At 37.9% G+C, this 20512-nt stretch overlaps 1 protein-coding gene across 13 annotated transcripts in view; it reads left to right on the top strand.

Annotated features, from left to right (window-relative positions):
- Positions 1-20512, top strand: part of SLC4A4 (solute carrier family 4 member 4) — a 427648-nt gene that overhangs the window by 221658 nt on the left and 185478 nt on the right. For all 13 annotated transcript variants that reach the window (XM_012785922.3, XM_012785920.2, XM_012785923.2 and 10 more), the window contains one exon: positions 13661-13796. In XM_012785922.3, coding sequence (XP_012641376.1) covers positions 13661-13796 — 136 coding nt within the window. The remainder of the gene's footprint in view (positions 1-13660; positions 13797-20512) is intronic.

The following is a 20512-nucleotide window of genomic DNA, read 5'->3' as shown; positions in this document are numbered from 1 at the left end:
AATAGACAACCTGGGTATTTGTGTTTAATATTTGCCTTGGCCTTCAGGTCCTACTGACTCCCTACATAGCAACACTAAGTTGCTTTTATCCGATACCCTAGAGTCTCACTCTTGGTATCTTGACCTTGATTCTTTCTTCTGGTCCCTTCATATTTGCTGTTTGTATTCCTTGGCTCTGGCATTTGTACCATGGCTGCTGCTTAAGGATTTTGGCTTATCTTGTTCATCAAGCCCTTAGTGGGTTTCTCTGACTCATTCTTTATACCTTTCTGTAACTGAATCCCAGATACCCGAGTTGCTGGAGGCTGCTTCCTGCCCCTCCCACAAAAGGGAGGTGGCAGAGGGATTTGGACAATTTTCAGGTGAATGCCTAATCTCTGCTTTATAAGGTTGCCAAAGCATTTTTATGAACGCAATTCTAGGAAAGACAGATTTGAGCTTATGCAGGTCTTGAAAAGTGTCATAAATAGGCAAATGTACTTCTAAACTAGCTTAAGTTGGTACTTAATATCTCTAAAGAAGGGATGATCTGAGAGGCAAAGGAACTCTGAGTTTTATGATTGATAGTTAATTGGAAATTCTGCACCAATTAAGGAATAGCCATGCCTTACACATTACCAGAAGTCTTAGAAGTGACTGAATACTTTGTTCTTTCTGAACAGGATGCCGTTAATAATCTCTTTTGAGGTGGCACTTACTTACCTCACCCCTAATGAACTAAGGTTATCTCTGAATGACTTGAGGTGGTATATATAGGCTTTAGCTATGAGGGATTAAGGAATGTTGGCTAGAAAGATTATAGTGAAAACAGGTTATGTTGAAGGGGATGAATTCTTTACTTTTGTTGGTATTGCTCTGTGGATTGCATGAATTGTTTGTAGCACACTTTAATGGGAAATTAAAATCCAAAGCTAGCCCACATACCCACTCTAATCTATATTTTCCATTAGCTTTGTGTAGTTTGATGATATAGATAATTTAGAAGGAAGCTTATATCTATGACAAATTACACTCCTGTATTCTAAAAGATGGCTCTAAAAACTTAGCTGATCCTACTTTATTGTGTACTGAAAATGGATTTAGCTTATCTCTGTTGATCATTTGTGAAGACACTTAAGGAAACAGCACCAAAACTTGTTTATATTAATTAAGCTCTTGTAATTTATATACCATTTCTCAAGTAGTTGAAATCCATTTTTACAAGTGGTCTTTTAGTTTCTGGGCTTGTTTTTAGGTTTTTGCTGATCTTTAGACATGTGTTGTTGGTTGGTTTCCCTGTGTAGTCTCAGATAGATAAAACAAAGTGCCTTATTGTGCTGTATTGTGTGGCTATAAAAGAATACCAATAGGTAATTTATAACGAACAGAAATGTATTAGCTTACAGTTCTGGAGGTTGGGAAGCCCAACAGCAAGGTGCTGACATTGGGAGAGAGCTTTCTTGATTATGTTATATTATGGCAGAAGGCATCACAAGGCAAAAGGGCAAAAGAAAGCAAGAAGCATGAACCCACCCCTGAGATAAAGGTATTCCATAAAGGTCCATTCATAAGGGCGGAACCCTCATGCCCCAAACACCTGTTAAAGGTCCCACTTCCCCAATGGCAATTAAATTTCAACATGAGTTTTGGACAGAACAAATATTTGAACTATAGCACAAGGCAAATGAAGTATAATGTTGTCTGAGAACAGCGAAGCTATAGATGTCAAGTAGTAAGTGTCAGAGGACCTGTTATGTATATTTTTTCTTTGCCAAGAATATAATTAAGCTTCACAAAAGTTGAGGATCACTGCCACTACTTTTGGACCCTCAACTCAGAGCAGATCTAAATAAGGCAGAAAAGAATAAAACCTTATTGTAGAATCTTGTGGACATTTTTTCCGTGTTACATTCAGAGTTCTATCCAAATCTTTAGAGCCGTGATACATCTGTGGGGAGTGGCACTTTTTTTTTCTTTTAAAGAAAGAACAGGCATCCGTGCAACGTTTCCTTGAAAATCTCCATTCCCCATTCCCTCTTTTATAAGAGATTGTATTTTAAACCACACTCCTCTGTAGTGGTGTCCAGATAAGGTGAGTAGAATTTTTGGCATTGTCAGGATGGGAGTCAGAAGTCCTAAAGATTCTTTGAGGCTTGGTGCCTTTATATTCTTATGCATTTTGAAAGAGAGCCTGCAGGAAGGAGGATGTCTTCTTTTTATGTGGAGGCATCTAATGCCAGCATTGGTATGGTGGTTGTGATACTAATATTGGAGCTACAAATTTAGCTACTTTGTATAGAAAATAGTTGCATTTGAACAAGTCTGTAGAGCTTATTTTGGGAATCTTGAAGATTTCCTAATGTTGATGAGAATTGAGTCTGACTCTAGATACCCTGCGGGTATAAATGTGCTGATAATTGGTCCGAGTTGAACCTGGAAAAACTGCTGATGTGTTCACTCTAAGCAGAGTGATTCATCATTTTATCCTGGACAGCTCTGGCAGAGGAAAGAGAAGTGAAGTAGGGAGTGGGAAATTAAGGGCAAATGGACATGGTGGCTATGATATGCATAAGGAACTTTTAGGTCTTTTAGGAAAAGATTGTTGGGTGTCCATGTTCTTTACCATTTTAATTAGTGAGAGGTTCCTGTTCTGCTTACAGAAAGGGTCCTACCTTCCCATGCTCCTTACCCCATCCCTATTGTTCTGTGCCCATGGAATTATTTTTAGGCTTTTGCAATAAAGCTTGCAAAGCTAGCTCAGTCTGCTAGCTTTCAGAACCATGGCCAGTCCTGTTCCATGGCTCAGAACTGTCCGTTCTCATCCCTAGACAGCATTAAAGGTAAGTGCTGTAGGGTTGTGTTTGTGCTGGGCTTTTGTTGACAAAGATAATTGAGATTCTGCAGTTTCAAATACTGTAAGGAAGTATCTGGCACTAATTTGACATGACTGTTCTCAATTTAGCAATGAACAAAACCTTAATTGCCTTGTTTTCCTTACAAATAGGACATTCATGTTAATTTTAGAAAATTTGGAACTTACACATAAGCAAAATGAGGAAAATAAGACTCATCAATAATTCCTCCATTTAGGGATAATAATTAACATTTAGGGTATATCTTTCTGGTGTTTTCATCTATACATATGGTATAAATCAGTAAGCCTTTGGTTGCAAGTGCAAGAAACCCAATTACAAATGGAATAAAACAATAAAAAAGAATTTATTGATTCACTAAAGGAAGGGTCTGGGTATAGCTAGATCTTTACAGAAAGTAATTTGATCTGAACAAAAGACCAGAAAAAGTTAAAAACAACAACTAGAAGTAATGATTATTCATATATTTATGAATATATGAAGTGAATATATGGTGAAGTGAATATATGAAGTGAATCGATGAATGGGTGGGTGGGTGAGTGAGTGAGTGAGTGAATGAATGAATGAATGAATGAATGAGTGAGTGAGTGACTTGGTTTATCTCCCTCCACTCGAGGAGACAGACCCATTTTATTCTACAGTAAAGAGCTGCTCTTGTTAAACTGCTCTCTGCCTGATGTTACTCCGTCATCTTGGCCTTGCTGGTGATTTTTCTAAGAAAGGAGTCAGAGGACCAGGATAATAGTCTGGACTTGACACTTTGGTGTGTCTGGTCATTCTTTGACCAAGAGCACACCAAGAACCAAGAGCAGACTCCCACCTTGACATCTTTGGTGCCGAAACCCGGGATTCTGACACCTCCTTGGGAACTTAGGGCAGTGCCATCTTTGGCAGGGTATTAAAATTGTCATGCTGGGCTCTGGTGACAGTGTCTGTAATGTGGTCCCTTCTCCTGGTGGTTTTTGCAGACAGAGGCATCAATAGGGGGCTGGAGTTGAGTATGTGTGGAACACCCCTTGGCTGATCCTTGGAAGGTTGATTTATTATGGGATGCAGATGGGGCAAAGGTCAGTGACACTGGGTGACTTCTGTTTCTGTGAACCCATTTCTTCTCAAAGGTTCACGAATACCACGCAAACTTGTATTATGTAGGGAAAATGATATCATGGAAGGTAAAGTCCAGAAAAATTGTCAAAATGTTTAGTTTCAAATGGGTGAGAATCAGAGTTAGTTTAGGTCCCCATTGAGGCTGCTAAAAAATGACTGGTGTGAATTTTACTTCTTTCTCCAATAGATTCTTGAAATATTGAAATAATATTAATGTAATTAATATAGTTATATTTAATACAATTGGGATAATTACTGTTAATAAAAGAAACAGCAGACCAAAAAAGCTGTAGGCCAGTGGTGTTTTTTTTTTTTGTTTTTTTTTTTTAAATATGGTGTGCCCTGGAATTTCATAGACCGAATTAATTTTATTGCTAGATCATCACTGGGACTACCTCTTTGTTGAATGGCTTAACAGCATTTGGGGAAAAAGACATACGTAAACACCAGTGACGGAGCTCCTAGTCTTAATTTTTCCAACCTGTGTTGGTAGAAGTTATGAAAGAAGAAGGCGTAATAAGTTAGGGAGTATAAGGAGTACCATCTCTATGTTCTGAAGCACGGTCCCCAACCTTTTTGGCACTAGGGACTGGTTTCATGGAAGACAATTTTTCCGTGGAGTGGGGAAGTGGTGGTGGGGAGCTCTGCAGCTGGTCCCTAATAGGCTGAGGCCTGGGCATTGGGGACCACAGTTCTAAACCATTTTGAGTGTCTTATAGATATCACCCAATTCCTGATAACATTTTTATAATGTAAACTCCATATAAATTATTTTTCCTTCATTTTGAAGATAAAAGAGTGAGGTACAAAAATGTCTGTGTAAACTCTAGTTTTTCTCACCTCTGGCTAGCTGAAATTGAACTTTCTCTGCTCCTAAGTAGGATAGTTTGAAAATATTCTAAAATCCAAGCTCTTAGTGCTATTGACTCCCTACAGCTGAATAATAATGTCATGGCGTATTAAGGATGATTGTGATAATCGACAGCTTTTCTAGGGTGGAAGAGTTTTAATACATGGATACCTAAATATATTTAAAAAATTATCTATTTTAATAAATGCTCTTGGGCTGTTTCAGTTTCTTAGCTAATTTGAAACAGAAAAAGTAACCATCTAATTTACTTGTCTACAGCCTGCTACCATGTAAATTGATAGTAATTTTCTAGATTTGCTGAAGCAAAGGTATGTTAAGGCATGGAGAAAATCTAGATGACTTGTCGCTCCAAAACTCAGATTCTATTAAAAAATGTTCTGCAATGCAAATAACTTGGAGATGCACCTAACACATGGAAATGAGCTCTACTCTAATTAAAATGGAATCATGTAAGTAGTTACCAGGACTCTTTAGGGTTCCAGGTGACAAAAAAAGTCAGCTCAGATGTTTTTAAACAATTTTGCTTTTAATCTAAAATGGAGCTGTCACATATGATTGAAAAGTAACTGACTTTTCAGGCAGTGGGTGGATCTAGGTGTTTAAATGATGGCATCAGGAACCTATCTCTGCCTTGGTTCTGAATTCTTCCATGTTTACTTTATTGTTAGGCTCTTCTCTTAGGTTTGCAAGATGGCCATCTGTACTTGACAGCTTTTATTACAATCTGAGCCTCTCAGCATAAATTGAAGAATTGATTTCTTAGGAGTTTTGGTAAAAGGCTGACACTTATTCATTCTGATTGGCCTGGATTAGGTAAAGCAGCCACTCAAAAATGAATTGCTGTGGTCAGGAGTTATGAAATTCTCATTGCCCAGACCTGGGTCACAGGGTGTGGGTTGAACCAAATGAATACGTAAGTATAGAGATAGTTCTCCAAAGAAAAATGGGATGCTGTCATTAGAGATAGGGGTGCTTAGTGGACAAGACTAATAGCCACTACAGTGTTTGTGTGTATTTCAGTTATTTCTTATTACTTTTAGTTATAAAAGTGAAAATGAAGTTTGAGGATTTTATATATACATTTAGTTGTATTTATTGTGTGCTATAGTGATCTGTTAATTAGATAATTTGTGAAAGTTTTAACAACCATAATACCTGCCTACAAACTTTTGTTTCAATACCTACCTATAAACTTTTGTTTCAAAATGAAGGACAGAAATGAATACTTAAAAGATAACTATGGAAACTAGTTGATAATAGCACATTAATAACTTAAATAGTTACTTCTTTTTAAACTTTGGTTTGAGAGCTAAGATTTTACCAGATTGTAGACTTTGCTAAAGAGAAAATGCAAAATCCAGAAGTCCTCATTGAATCCACTGAAGGGAATTTATATGTAGACTTGTCATGCTCAGTATGAATTGGTCACTATGATAATTATTTCTATTAAATTTTTTTTGGTAGCTTGCAGGGTGGCCACAGTGGGATACTTCCTAGACTGAAAATAAAAAAAGCACATTCACACATTGCCTTTTGGAGGATAATGAACCAAATGTTAATTAATTGACTTTAAGACTATTTCATATGCCATTATGATTTCTAGGTCTTCTGAAATCCAATACATTAACTGTCTGTATTATTCATATACCAATTTGACCATGTTTTTCTTTTAATTCTTTTAATTTTTTAAAAGCTGAGATCATTCAGAGTGTGGTAACTAAGAAATAGGCTTGAAAATAGCATAGCTGGGTTTGAAGTCACATCATTTAGTAGTTGTGTGATTTTGGGGGAAGTCGCCTACCCTCTTATGACTCAGTTTCCTTACTTGTAATATACGAGTATAAGAGTAACATAAGAGAATAATAAAAGCGGCTATTTCATAGGCTTGTATAAAATAAATGATGTAGTAAATGGAAAGCATTTAACACAGTGCCTGGTATTATGTAACCATTCAAAAATGTTAGTTATTGCATATTGCATTTTTATTGATAGAATTTTCTCTGCTATGTGTTATCTTCCCATCCATAAGTTCCCGAGGACAGGAATTTTGTCTTAAAAATCTTTCTACAAATTTGTTGATCTTTCAACAAATACCATAATGTATTGCATACACTAAAAACTAATAAATATTAAGTTACCCAATGGGAGTATATTATTCTAAGCCTCAGGGTTTCCATTTTGTCATGCCGTGTCATTTTCCAAGTTGTACTTACAAAGAGCCAGAGAAATGAAGCTGAGAAAGATCTTTTCTGAGGAACTGGGGAAGACTATATACTGTTTATTCTTTCATACATTCTCTGGCTTGGTTTTTTTTTTTTTTTCATTCATTCTTTTTTAACTTCACTGAGCCCAAGGTAGGCAACAAGACTAGTTTAGGTAAGGGGTGAACCAGATATGGTTTTCTTAGTACAGCTGCAAAGACAAAAGAACAGCAATGAATAAAATACAAAGCAAGTGGAGATGGATGTCTAAATAGAAGTACAGATTAAGGGTTGTGGTCCCTCAGAGTAGGGGGAGATTGTTTCTAGCAGAGGAAAATAGCTTCCCTAAATGTTCATTCTTTTATTTGTGGCTTACTCAACATCAAATGCATAGTGTACTTTGGTAACATGTAGCTAATACAAAGATGGATTAAGGACAGTTTTCAAAAGATATTTTGTTTCAGAGTTGTTAAAGTAAGCTTCCTTTTGCAAATGATTGTTTTTATGTACTAGAAAATATCCAAAGTTTATTCAGCCATTATCTAATTTATTAATATTTAAAGTAACTGTTATGTGCATGATACTGCGTTGGTCTTTGAGGAGGGCACATAAAACACAGACCCTGTCTTCTAGGAGTTTGGTGATCTAGTTGGGAACAGACGTTACATATATTAATATAAAAGTTAGGTAATAATGAACAGGCTGTATGTATATTTGTGCCTAAATAAGTAATTCAGACATAAAGTGTCATTATGGTTTGAATAAGGGAAAGATCCAAGCCTCTGCAAATGGTTAATATAGGATATTGGAAAAGATAGAATTTTAAACTGAGAAATAGAGGCAGAGTTAGAGAAGAGAGAAAAGAGTGTACTAATATTCTAGATGGGAAGAATGAAAAGGGGATGGGAAAAGGAGCAGGCATGTTCTTCTCTCAGTTATGGGACAGTTCTGTGTGGCTGCGTTCACAGTTCTGTGTTGCTGCGTGTCCACAAGGTTGGCCACACAGATTGGGGCCAAGAGTGACACGAAAGCAAACTGAGAATGGCCTGTCTCATCACCAGGGGTGGCAGAGACGTTTCATCTCCCGTGCCGTGTCTGACTGGCGGGTGGTGGCTGCCCACGTGAACTATGTCTGAGGCCAAGTTCAGGCTCAGCAGGCACGAACGTGCAGCTGTGCAGGACGTCTGATGGGGGTGCTGGCGGGGGGAGTGGGCAGGGACGGCATTCCTGCCGTGGACTGTGCCTGCCTTGTCGGCAGTGGGCCACCACTTTGTCACCCTGCACGTGGACACTGGTCAGAGATAACCCCAATCAGGCAGGGCCCTCCAGGAAAATTTGACAGCTACTCAAAAAGCCAAAACACATTCTAACTAGAGGACAAAATTAAAAAAAAAAAAAAATCAAAGCAGATTAGAGGCATTAACTTCACTTTGATCTACTGGCTTTCTGTTCTGACAAAGGTGATTGGATTAATTTGATAGTTTTTCTCCTTTCCTTCCTCCCTCCCTCTCATTTTTCTTCAAGTTCTCTTTTAGGATGAAATTAGGTAAGTTATTATTTAGAATCATAATCTATTCATAGGTAATGTGAGTTGATTTTCTGATGTTTTTCCTCCAAGGTATTAATATTAAAGTGAGCCTGAAGGGGTTTTATTATTTGCCCCTTGTTCTTTATTGTCTGTTTCTAAGAATGTACCGCGTTCTCAGTTTGCTGAAGTAAAACACACAGAGCTCTTGGCTTTTTTCTTTCCTACCTTGTATACTTTCAACATACCGGGCTCTCAAGGACAACACCTGTGAGAATTTCTCAGAAGCCAAGCAGGTTTTCCTGGTAAACACTGACCATTTCTAAAACTAATTTAAACCCCGTATTGTAGCTACCGTAATAATCATCATTATCCCATCTTGTAAGTGGAGAACTTAAGACACAGGTTAATTAGTAAGTCTCAGGCCACACAGCTACTAAGTAGCAGAGCTGAGATTCAAACCCAGGCAGTCTGCTCCAGAGTCTGTACTGTGCACCTCAGTGCAATGCTGTCTCTTGTAGTTAGTTCATTTCCTGGTGTGATCGAGGTTTGGGGGTAGAAATGAATTCCTGAGAGACTTCACTATGGGGACTTTCACTCATAACATTAGCAGTTGGGAAGGGTATTTGCTGGTGGTAGAGGATGCTCCGCCCACAGGTTGATATTTACAATACAGTTGCTACAGTCTCTTAACTTCTAATTCCTGGGAGGGGCTAGGGGAGCAACTGAGGAAAGAAATTTACTAGAGTACCAAGCTAGTTTATGACACAACTTTGGGATTTTAATCCCAAACAGATTGATATACTTGTAATAAACAAGACACCCTATGAAAGGTGTTAGGCATGACACCTAGACAACAAAACCTAGAGGTGATTTTGTATCTTTTGTCCATTCTGTTTTGCAGCAGTCACTGCTCTCAGTTGCTGTCTAGGAAGTAGTGATTTGTGTTTGGGAGTGCCAGGCCACAGAGCAGTGCTCCATGGATTGTTGCCGAGCAGGGCATGTGCTGGTTATGCAGGAGATTCTGCGCTAGAAGCAGGAGGACCATTTATGTTTTTCTGTTAGGGGTGGCGAGAAACCTACATCACATCTTGAGAAATGGACAAAAAGTTGATTGCCTAACCCTAGAAGTCTTTCTTCTTAAAGCTTGTTCTACCTTGGGATCTTTGATATTGAGTGTTGATGAAAAGTGAACCAAATTTGTGATCGTCAATTTCAGAACCACTAGGGTGAATAAAATGACTAAATTTTTAGTACTGTGAACATTCTGTGTCTTAAAAGTATTGTCCAGGTTCCAAATTATGCCTATCACTTCTTCATTTTTATGCCCTCCTGATCATCTAAAATAATTACTTCCCACGTCTTGATTGAAAAGGCATCGCACATGTTTTAACACTGAAGTCCTGGAACTTTAGATTTTTTTCTCCCAGAGATAATAAGAAATTCCAAAGACGTTTTTTTCTAATTTAGAAATAAAACATCTTCATTATACTCTATGTGAATATTTATTCAATTACTTTATTTATGTTCTGCCAACACTTATAGTTAATGGATATTTTTTCTTATATTGCTTTATGTACTAATTAATTTATTCACTTAACAAATTAATGACTTAATATTTATTTTCCCTACTTGTATGTAAACTCTGGAAGATCAGAGATCTTTTTTGTCAGCATCTTTGCTTTATCTTCAAAGCTTGAAGCAAAGTCTAGTTAGAGCATAGACAGTACTCAATAAATATTTGAATGAATTCATGAATGAATTATACACACTTTAGAATTTATAGAGAAGTGAATGGAAGAAAATAAAACCCCTAGAAATAAACTGTATAACATTTAAAATATACATGTATATTTAAATATGCCTGTATATACAGGCAGTCCTTGTTTTGCCCAGGGGTGCAGGGCCATAAAAATGATCATGTAAGCTGAAATTATGCAAAGTGATTCTAATAATCAATGGGAGAAGTTATTGTTCCTTGATCTTTAAAAAATTTTCATGTCACTAAAATCTCTCTTGGCTGATAGGGAAAGGAAAAACTATTATTTACTTAGTACACAGTAATTTAAAACATTGGAAGCATTGAGATTAAAGTGGTTTATTTTGTTGTAAGATCTTATCAGGAGTAGTTTGAATAGTGCTTGCCTTCTCCAGGCTGTATAACTTATGATATGAAACACATATTTTTTTTCTATGCCTAGATAAATTGTCATGCTAAGTTTAAATGAGCTTACAACATTTTATCGTTTGTGCTTTCCATGTGAAAAAATGTGCCCTGCAGTTCCTTTAATGTGAAGTGTTTTGCCAGCGTCACTTTCTCTGGGACACCAACATCCTTTTCATCACAGCCACTTTCCTTAAAAGGTTGAGCTCACCTTCACCAAGCTTCTCTGACTGTACCTCCAGAGAATCTCAAATGGTGGGTGGAAGCACAGTCAACATTCCACGATCAGCTGTGTCTTCCATAGCTCTATTCACATTTGATACTAATTTGACTTCCAATATTGTCAGTTTTTGTTTCTGTGCTGTACTTTCATCTTTGTTGGCCAATTCCCTCTTTTGATTGTCCATGTCATATGGATTTATAATCAGAAGACAAGAAGGCAATATTTCTACACGCTCTGCTGCCTGTGGGCGAACCCAGTAACAAACATGCGGTGGTGACCAGTCACTGACAGACTTTGAAAGAAGTGCTGGGATTGGTCAAAGATCATGATGCACATCTGCTAGTTACGTGGTGATCTGTGGACTGAAGAGCTAACAGTGAAGCTTGTACTTTATGCAATTACGATTAATATACCATGTTAATTGAAATTTGAGCTGTGTTTTCAGTGTTGTTTAACTGTGGTGATTCAAATGCACACATCAGAACTGATCAAAGTGGGGCCTGTCTCAATTAGAGGCTTTATTTTATGGATATACATATGTATTTTTCTTTACTAAAATGGGATCACTTTATGCCTATGAATTTTATTTTTTCATTTAATTTTATATGGTATACATGTCAAAAAAACAGCAATCTTGACTTCATGTTTTATGATTTCTTAGTATTTTATTGTGTAGAGTGTACGATACTTTATTTAACCAATCCACCTTTTGGACATTTGAGATTTTTCTATTTTTCTCAATTATAAATAATGCTAGAATGATCACCTAGTAGCTATATCTTTTACATAACAATATTATTTATTTGGAATGAATATATTTCTAGTGGGAGAATTACTGGCTCACAGGATATATACACTTTCAAAACCTTTTCATATCCTTTCAAATTTCCCTTTAGAAAGATGTTCCTATTTGGCTCCTATTGGTGCGTGATTTCTAAACCCTTGCCCGTGTTGGGCATTATTGTTATTTTTTGTTTTAATAGGTAAAACAGGTATTTTATTTGAACAGTTAGTTTTGATTATCATTATAATTAGGTTGGATATTTTCATGGGTTTCTTTGTAGTAAGTATATTTTGATCTAAGGAACTTTATTCTGTCTTGTATTACAGTAGTTCTCAGATGGTAGGGACTTACTTGTCTCATTTAGGTTTGTGTACATATATTTCTATGAAGTGTGTGTGTGTGTGTGTGCGCATTTGAATTGCATTCACATACATATGCCACTCCTGGTTATACCCAGGTATTATAAAGACTATCCATGAACCTTAGTTTTTGTAAGATGACTCTCAACTTTTAAATACTTCTCTCTGTCATCTTTCTTTCTTTTTTTTTTTTTAAGAAAGGGAACATAGCAATATGGAGATACCTTAAAGCGATACAAATGAATCTACCATTTGATCCAGCAATCCCATTGCTGGGCATCTACCCAAATGATCCAGTGACACTCTACAAAAAAGACACCTGCACTTGAATGTTTATAGCAGCACAATTCATAATTGCAAGGCTGTGGAAACAGCCCAAGTGCCCATCAATCCAAGAATGGATTAATAAAATGTGGTATATATATACCATGGAGTACTATTCAGCTCTAAGAAACAACGGTGATATAGCACATCTTATATTTTCCTGGTTAGAGCTGGAACCCATACTACTAAGTGAAGTATCCCAAGAATGGAAAAACAAGCACCAGATATTCTCCAGCAAACTGGTATTAACTGAGTAGCACCTAAGTGGACACACAGGTGCTACAGTAATAGGGTATTGGGGAGGTGGGAGGGGGGAGGGGGGTGGGTATATACATACATAATGGGTGAGATGTGCACCATCTGGGGGATGGTCATGATGGAGACTCAGACTTTTGGGGGGAGGGGGGGAAATGGGCATTTATTGAAACCTTAAAATCTGTACCCCCATAATATGCCAAAATAAAAAAATAAAAATAAAAATAAAAAAAAAGGGAACATAATCCATCACCTGAGGGGAATTCTGGTTAATTTTTCATTACATGGCTTTCAGAAGATGGGGTCAAAAGGAGCTAGTAGGGCATTCAATTATGTGCTTGAGTGTGTTGGAAATGTTTCCCCCCCTCAGATGTACAATATTTCACTTGGGCTTGTTTTTCAAGTGCATTGAAGTGTGACTAAACATTTTTGGGTACTACCATTATGTAAAGAAGAGGCTCCCTCTTGTTAAATATTCCAGTTAGCTAGTTAGGGGTGGAGAGGAGCCTGAGAGAACACGGGCTTCAGGCATGGGACAGGGGGAGGGTGGGTGGCAGGCGGGGGCCTGGGGCAAACTCAGGATTGGGGTGCTCTGTTGCCCCTCCCACTGCTGCATGAAAATGCGATTGGTTCAAGCTGGTTTCTGTCTAATAATTTTGGATGGGTCGTAGTGGGGAGGGAGGGGAAGTTGTGCGGTTGGACCTCAGCTCATCTGAGGGCTAAAGGTCCTTTTGTCACACAGCACACAGACTTGGAGTGCTGTCCTTCTGGAGGGTGGTGGAGAACTGAGCTACAGTTTCGAACCAGAGGAATAGAGAAGGGCTTGATTTCTTTTTGGCTTTAGATTGGGGACAGAGGAGGCTCAGGAAGGAAGATGTCCACTGAAAACGTGGAAGGAAAACCCAATAACCTTGGGGAGAGAGGAAGAGCCCGGAGCTACACTTTCCTCAGGGTTGTCCAGCCAATGTTTAACCACAGTATTTTCACTTCTGCAGTCTCTCCTGCCGCGGAACGCATCCGATTCATCTTGGGAGAGGAGGATGACAGCCCGGCCCCCCCACAGCTCTTCACGGAACTGGATGAGTTGCTGGCGGTGGATGGGCAGGAGATGGAGTGGAAGGAGACAGCCAGGTGAGGCGCAGCGGGTTGCCTGCAGTACTGACCAGGGAAGCAGGTGCAGGCCGAGATGGTTGAGCCCGTGAGTAGCTAAGGCTGCCTTGTCCAGCCCTAGCACTTGGATGGCTGCTGGGCATGGTGCTGGTGGGGATAAGGAATAAATGATTCTATTTTTTCTCTTCTTTCCCATTGACATAGATGCAGGGCACCCCTTATTCCCTTCTGGAGCATAGTTTCATTGATCTGTGTTGTTCTAATGTTGACTTTTGAAGGAATTAGAAGTGAATCTCAGTATTTTAAAGAGGTAATAAACTCAAGCACCTAACAATGAAAGCCAAGAGATCAGTGCCACATGCCAAGATATCCTGTGAGATGTTGTCTGACTTATTATCATCCCTGCTAGGAGGAAGGTTGTAAGGACAATGAGGGTTACCATGGAAGAGCTATTATGATAGTCCTCCTCTATCTTTGGTTTTAATTCCCATGGTTTCAGTTACTCAAGATATAGTACAGGAAGATATTTTGAGAGAGAGAGAGAGAGAGACTGACCACATTCACATAAAACCCATTATGGTATATGTTATAATTATTGTTTTACTTATTAGTTATTGTTGTTAATCTCATACTGTGCCTAATTTGTAAATTGAACTCATCAAAGATATGTATGTATGGGAAAAAACATAGTATATATAGGATTGGTACCATTTATGCTTTCAGGCTTCCACTGGGGATCTTGGAATATATTCCCAATAGATCAGGGAGACTACTGTATTTCAAGTAGAAACCTGTAATCTTTTAGATAACCAGCTAAAAGCGAGCAGAAGGTTCACCTGAATTTGGAGTTTAGAAACCTAGCTGTACTTTCAGACTCTTTTGCCTCTTAGCTACATGACACTCAGTTTCTTAGACTTTGGTGTCATTATCAATAAAGAGTGGACAATAATGCCTACTACATATAATATATATGCTATATAACATATGTAAACATATGCAATGTATATGTAATGTGGATATTTATATACATATATGTGTATGTATATATGGAAATGCTTTGTAAATTGTTAAGCACTACACAAAGATCTAATGTTTCATTAATCTCATGATAACAAAGGCTTTCTTTTCTTTACATATAGATTCAGTATTATACTCCAGACTAAATCTTCTTCTGTGACAATAACAATTATCTGATATAAAGACTTTGATATATTGTGGTTGTTGATCTTTCACTGTCATCATTATGGGGTGATATCAATTTCACCTTCATAAAAAAAATAATGTTAAGATATACCATTTATAGTCTATAAGTTCAAATCAATTCAATTCACTAGTGTTTTTTGAGTGAGTAGTATACAACAGGCACTGTTTTAGGTACTAGGAATATAGCCGTGAGCAAGAGAAGGTCTTACTTAGATCTCTGTATCTTGTTGAAAAGTTTGAAATGAGTTTAATATAATGTCTTACAATCTGAGGAATAAGGAAAACCAAATCTTTACTGGAGCTTTGAGTTTAAGAAAGATAAAGCAAAGACAGGTGAAAAGTCTTCTTCTGTGGCTATAGATGGAAACGGGATTTATGTTTGCTGTTTTACTTATAGAGAGGTCAGTCTAGAGTCAGAAAGAAATTATTTTTTTAATCATCTGTGATCAGTAAGAGCAGATGAGTTACAAAGAAGCAATAACCCAATAGCTTTTCCGTTTCTATATGAAGGTTCTTTTAAGAGTTATAGGAGATGAACAGAAACTTTTCAACAGAAGATAGACTAATGGCTAAGAAACCTATGAAGAAATGCTGAACATCTCTAATCATCAGGGAAATGCAAATCAAAATCACAATGAGAAATCACTTAACACCAGTGAGAATGGCTTTTATCAAAAAGTTCCCAAACAACAAATATTGGCATGGATGTGGAGAGATAGGAACACTCATACACTGCTGGTGAGACTTCAAACTAGTACAACTTCTATGGAAAGTAGTATGGAGATACCTCAAAGAACTAAAAGTAGAACTACTGTTTGATCCAGCAATCCCATTACTGGTATTTACCCAAAGGAAAAAAAAGACATTCTATAAACAGACAATCTGCACTAGAATGTTTATAGGAGCACAATTCACAATTGCAAAGATGTGGAAACAACCCAAGTGCCATCAATCCATTAGTAGATTAATAAAATGTGGTATATGTATACCATGGAATATTACTCAGCTATAAAAAATGGTGATCTACCACCTCTTATATTTACATGGATGGAACTGGAGCCCATTATTCTAAGTGAAGTATCACAGGAATGGAAAAACAAACACTACATATACTCACCATTAAATTCATGCTAATTGATCAATACTTATGTGCACATATGGGAAGTAAACATTCATCAGGTGCTGAGCAGGTGGGAGGGGGGACGAGGAGATGGGTAAATTCACACCTAAGGGCTGCCGTGTGCACTGTCTGGGGGTTGGGCATGCCTGTAGCTCTGACTTAGGTGGTACAAAGGCAATTTATGTAACCAAAGGATTTGTACCCCTGTAATATTATGAAATGTAAAAAAAAGAGTTATAGGGGAAAATAAAATAATTCTTTTCTGAGACATATTTAAAATATTATATATTATACCACTTGTAATCAAGTCGTGATCAAGTTAATTGGATTTTTTTTGTAGTTTAGTTACTTAGACTTACACTTTGTATGTTTATGGGTTTATTTTTATTTCTAAAAGTTGAATGTACTATTGAATGTCTTCAGCCATTTGTAATTTTTAATACTAGAGATGCTTCATAAATTAATTCATTTGATAATGTTGGAGAAGCTTTCGTTCCTTACCAAGAATTTCTAGGTAGCTTAGCCTTGCAGAAAACACCTACTTTTAAAAACTTTAGTAGACACCATGGGGAATTTCTTACTTTCCATAACTTAAACCATGCTCAGAAAAAAACAAGTCATTATATTTTACTCCTGAACCTCACAGTAGTATTTAAGGAAAGAGATCTAATGCTTAAATATTTGATTTTCCATTTGCTGGATAATTTTCTTTCTGATAGTTACCTATAGTGGGCATCTTGTATTAACTCTTCCATTTGATTGCTAATTAACATTTTCTTCTAATTAAAAAGCTTTTCATAGCATGTTTTCTACCCCGCCATCCCTAATGCTCTCTCGAAGCTCTTCGTTCTTTGCTTTCAGAGCTTCTTCCCGTGATCTAGTAATTGTCTCTCTCTCTCTCTTATTTTTTTTTTTTTTGAGACAGGGTCTCACTCTGTTGCCTGGGCTAGAGTGCCGTGGCGTCAGCCTAGCTCACAGCAACCTCAAACTCCTGGGCTCAAGCAATCCTCCTGCCTCAGCCTCCCAAGTAGCTGGGACTATAAGCATGTGCTACCATGCCTGGCTAATTTTTTCTATGTATTTTTTTTTTCTCCTCCTCCTCCTCTCTTTTCTATGTATTTTTAATTGGCCAGTTAATTTTTCTATTTTTAGTAGAGATGGTGGTCTCGCTCTTGCTCACACTGGTTTCGAACTTCTGACCTTGAGTGATCTGCCCGCCTCAGTCTACCAGAGGGCTGGCTCTGTGCTCTGGCCTCGGCTTTGCTGCTCACGAGCTGTTTAACTTTGAGCAAGTGGCATCATGTTCCTGAGCTTGACTTTTCTATTCTATCAAATGAAGATTATATTGGGTTGCCTCCTTTCTAAAATTATGCAGATTTGATAGCTCTAAAATTTCAGTCTTGTTGGGTATACTGGTGTAGTTAGCTGTGACTATAAGTAACAGCTACTTATATTCTTATTTTCATCCTGAACTTGTGTGCTAGTTGTTATCATAGAGTAGAATTCAGGTGTAGTTTTCTGTTTCCTGTTTCAGCCACATGCAGACCACACTATATCTTCCATGACACCTGGTCCCAGAAAAGCGGAAAGAGCACAGTTCATTGTATAGGTAATTAAAGGAGATGGGCATAGTACTTTCATTTGGGATTCTTAAAGACTAAGATGGTCTCAAAGACTTTCCCTTTCATAAACATTTTATTTCCTTGGGAGCATATGTGCCAATTTGGTGATGTACTCAGTCCCCAAGAGACTACACTGCTGGAGAGGAAGTGAGTTGGGAATATACTCTACTAGGAAGAAAAAGCATTCACAGTCTACACTCTGTAACGTCTCTTGTATAGGACTGCCACAGTTACTGTTAATTAATTAATTATATATGTGATATTATTGTTTTCATGTGGTCTCTGTCATTACACAAATTCATCTGCATGTAGAGGCTGCCATGTCTGTTCGCTGTGGTATTATGAGTGTCTGGCAGTGCCTGGTTCCTAATAGGTGCTCAATAAATATTTGTATGAATGTATGATTCATTGAGAGTTGATTGCCTTGGAAACAACTGCATATAATACTTTCTTAGAAATATTAATTGAACAAATTGGGGTTCTGTTACATTTGTCTCTTTGTGACTGATGTGTGCCTGTGGAATGACACACCAGTGCACCCCGCATGACACTGATAAAGCTCAGAAGAGGACCCACAGTTAAAGTTTCAGACTAAGTCATTGGTATGCTGATGACATCTGCATTTATTAATATATGTCTAGCATAGGCTTCTTTCCTTATTTAACTGGAATCCAATAACTGGAGGGCTAACAGGAGTCTCAAAATTAACATGGCTAAAACTGAGCTTCACATTTCCTCCTCCTGCAGATTTCCCCATCTCATGAACAATTCCTTTCTTCTAGTCGCTTAAGACAGAAATGTTGGGGTGCTCCTTGATTCTACACCTGTTATCTGATCGATTGGAAAATTCTATTTTTCCATCAAAGATATTCACATATTTAGAGATCTCAACCCATCTCACTGCCACAACTCTGGTGCCTACCATCATTTATTATCTACAAATGCCTCCTAATTTGTTGGTCTCTGCACCGGTTCTTACTTCCCTCCTGAACAATCTACCATGATCTTTTTGACCTCCTCTCCTTTTTCCTTCCCTCTTGTTCACTCTCCTTGAGCCCCCCGGGCAGTCAGGCTGCTCTGTCAGGACCTCTGCACCTGCTGGTCCCTCTGTCTGACATGCTGTCCCTGCCCAGCTCTTTCCTAGTTGTCCACTTGGCTCATTTCCTCACCTCCTTCCAGTCTTTATTCAAGTATCACCAGCTCGGAGGCTGCTCTGTCTATACTTGAAAGCTTCCCCCAACCCTTCCTATCCCTCACCTTCCATTACTTTTGTCCTTAGCACCTTATCATTTAGCATATTATATATCTTACTACTGTCTCTTCCCAGTAGAATTAAAGCTCTGTGAGGGCAGGAATTTTCAGTTGTTTGGTTCGTTGTTATATTCCTAGTGCCTAGAATCACCTGGCACACGGGCCATGCTCGAGAAACGCTGGTTAGTAGAATCAAGGAATAGAGAAACAGAGCCTTAATTCTTTGCTGCTGCTCCTCTCAAATTCTGTGGAGAGGTTTGGTGGTAATTATGCCTCCAAAAATATCCAGAATTTCACTCATCTTTATCTCCTGTGACATACTGAGCTTTAGAATGCCTTCACAGTCATTTCTGACTTCCATAGGTGATGTCCAGTTTCTGGACATGATAGTTTTTTTTCCCCTTATTAAATGCTCTCAAACCTACTAGACTAATAAAAGTTTAGTGCTTACAAGGGATTTATTTATATGTGAAGAAGTGGCATGAATCTTTTTCTGGTCAACTTAGAAATTTGAAGATTTTTTGCTTTTCTGTGAAAACCCCAATTGATGTATTATTTTATTCCTTACTCCAAACTTTTCTAGTTTGGTGTAATTTCTACTGTGAGCCTACACCCCTCAGAACTCAATACCATCCTCCTTTTCCTTTTAAGGCTCTATACTTTTCAGTTGGCTAATGATTTAATTTGACCAAGAATATCCTACATGGAGCCTCAGCGTTACTGTGGTTTCAGTTCTACTTCAGGAATGTCAGGTTGGCCCTATGCCTCAAAAAATAAGAAGAATTGTCTCAATAATAGGGGAAACGTCCTTTTTGAAGTCTTGGAAAGCACAGTAGTCATGTAATACTGAACAAGAGAAGTCTTTATTTATTGAAGTTTAAAGTAACAGCCAACTCTACCACCCTCTTTTTAATATTCTTTCCAGGTTCTTCTCTGTCCTAAAAGATAGAACTTTGAATTTTCAGTGGCTTTTCCAAAATAGAGCCCAAGTTGAAGCTTGCGTAAAGCGTAGACTTATCAGATCTGAAAAATGTATGTATCAGTGGAATGGCAGAGAATGTCATTCTTTTTTTAAAGAGCACTGCTGCACATTTAGTTGTTAGAATAATGACATACAGTCATGTAGCGGTACCTAGAATGGAATCGTTTAGAATTGGCAAAGAAGGCTGTGCTTCCATTAAAAGTATCTAGGTGACTAGGTGTCAGCTAATGGGTTCATGAAGCAAACTGGTAAAAGTGTAATTCATGGTTCAGGTTTGATGATGACCCAAAGTCAAGAGAAGAGAATCTTTTTCTTTTCCTGTCCAAATTCTGTATTTCTTTGAGTTAGGGATACCTCTGCAAAAATGATTATTGGCTTTCAGTTTTTCTTCGGCGAATTTTCAGATGGACAGTGCTGGACGTCACCACTGTTCTACGAATATATGTTAAAGATCACTCCCCAGGGGGGTTCACAGTGCACTGCCAAACACAGGTGAAAGCTGTCACAAGTTTCAGTGAACACAAGCCAACGAAGGAAAAGGGTATGGCGTTTCACTTCC

This window comes from Microcebus murinus, chromosome 26 (assembly GCF_040939455.1).
Source record: "Microcebus murinus isolate Inina chromosome 26, M.murinus_Inina_mat1.0, whole genome shotgun sequence".
Lineage (NCBI taxonomy): Eukaryota > Metazoa > Chordata > Mammalia > Primates > Cheirogaleidae > Microcebus > Microcebus murinus.
The sequence above is the reverse complement of the archived record's forward strand: the minus strand, read 5'-3'. Positions and strand labels throughout refer to the sequence as shown.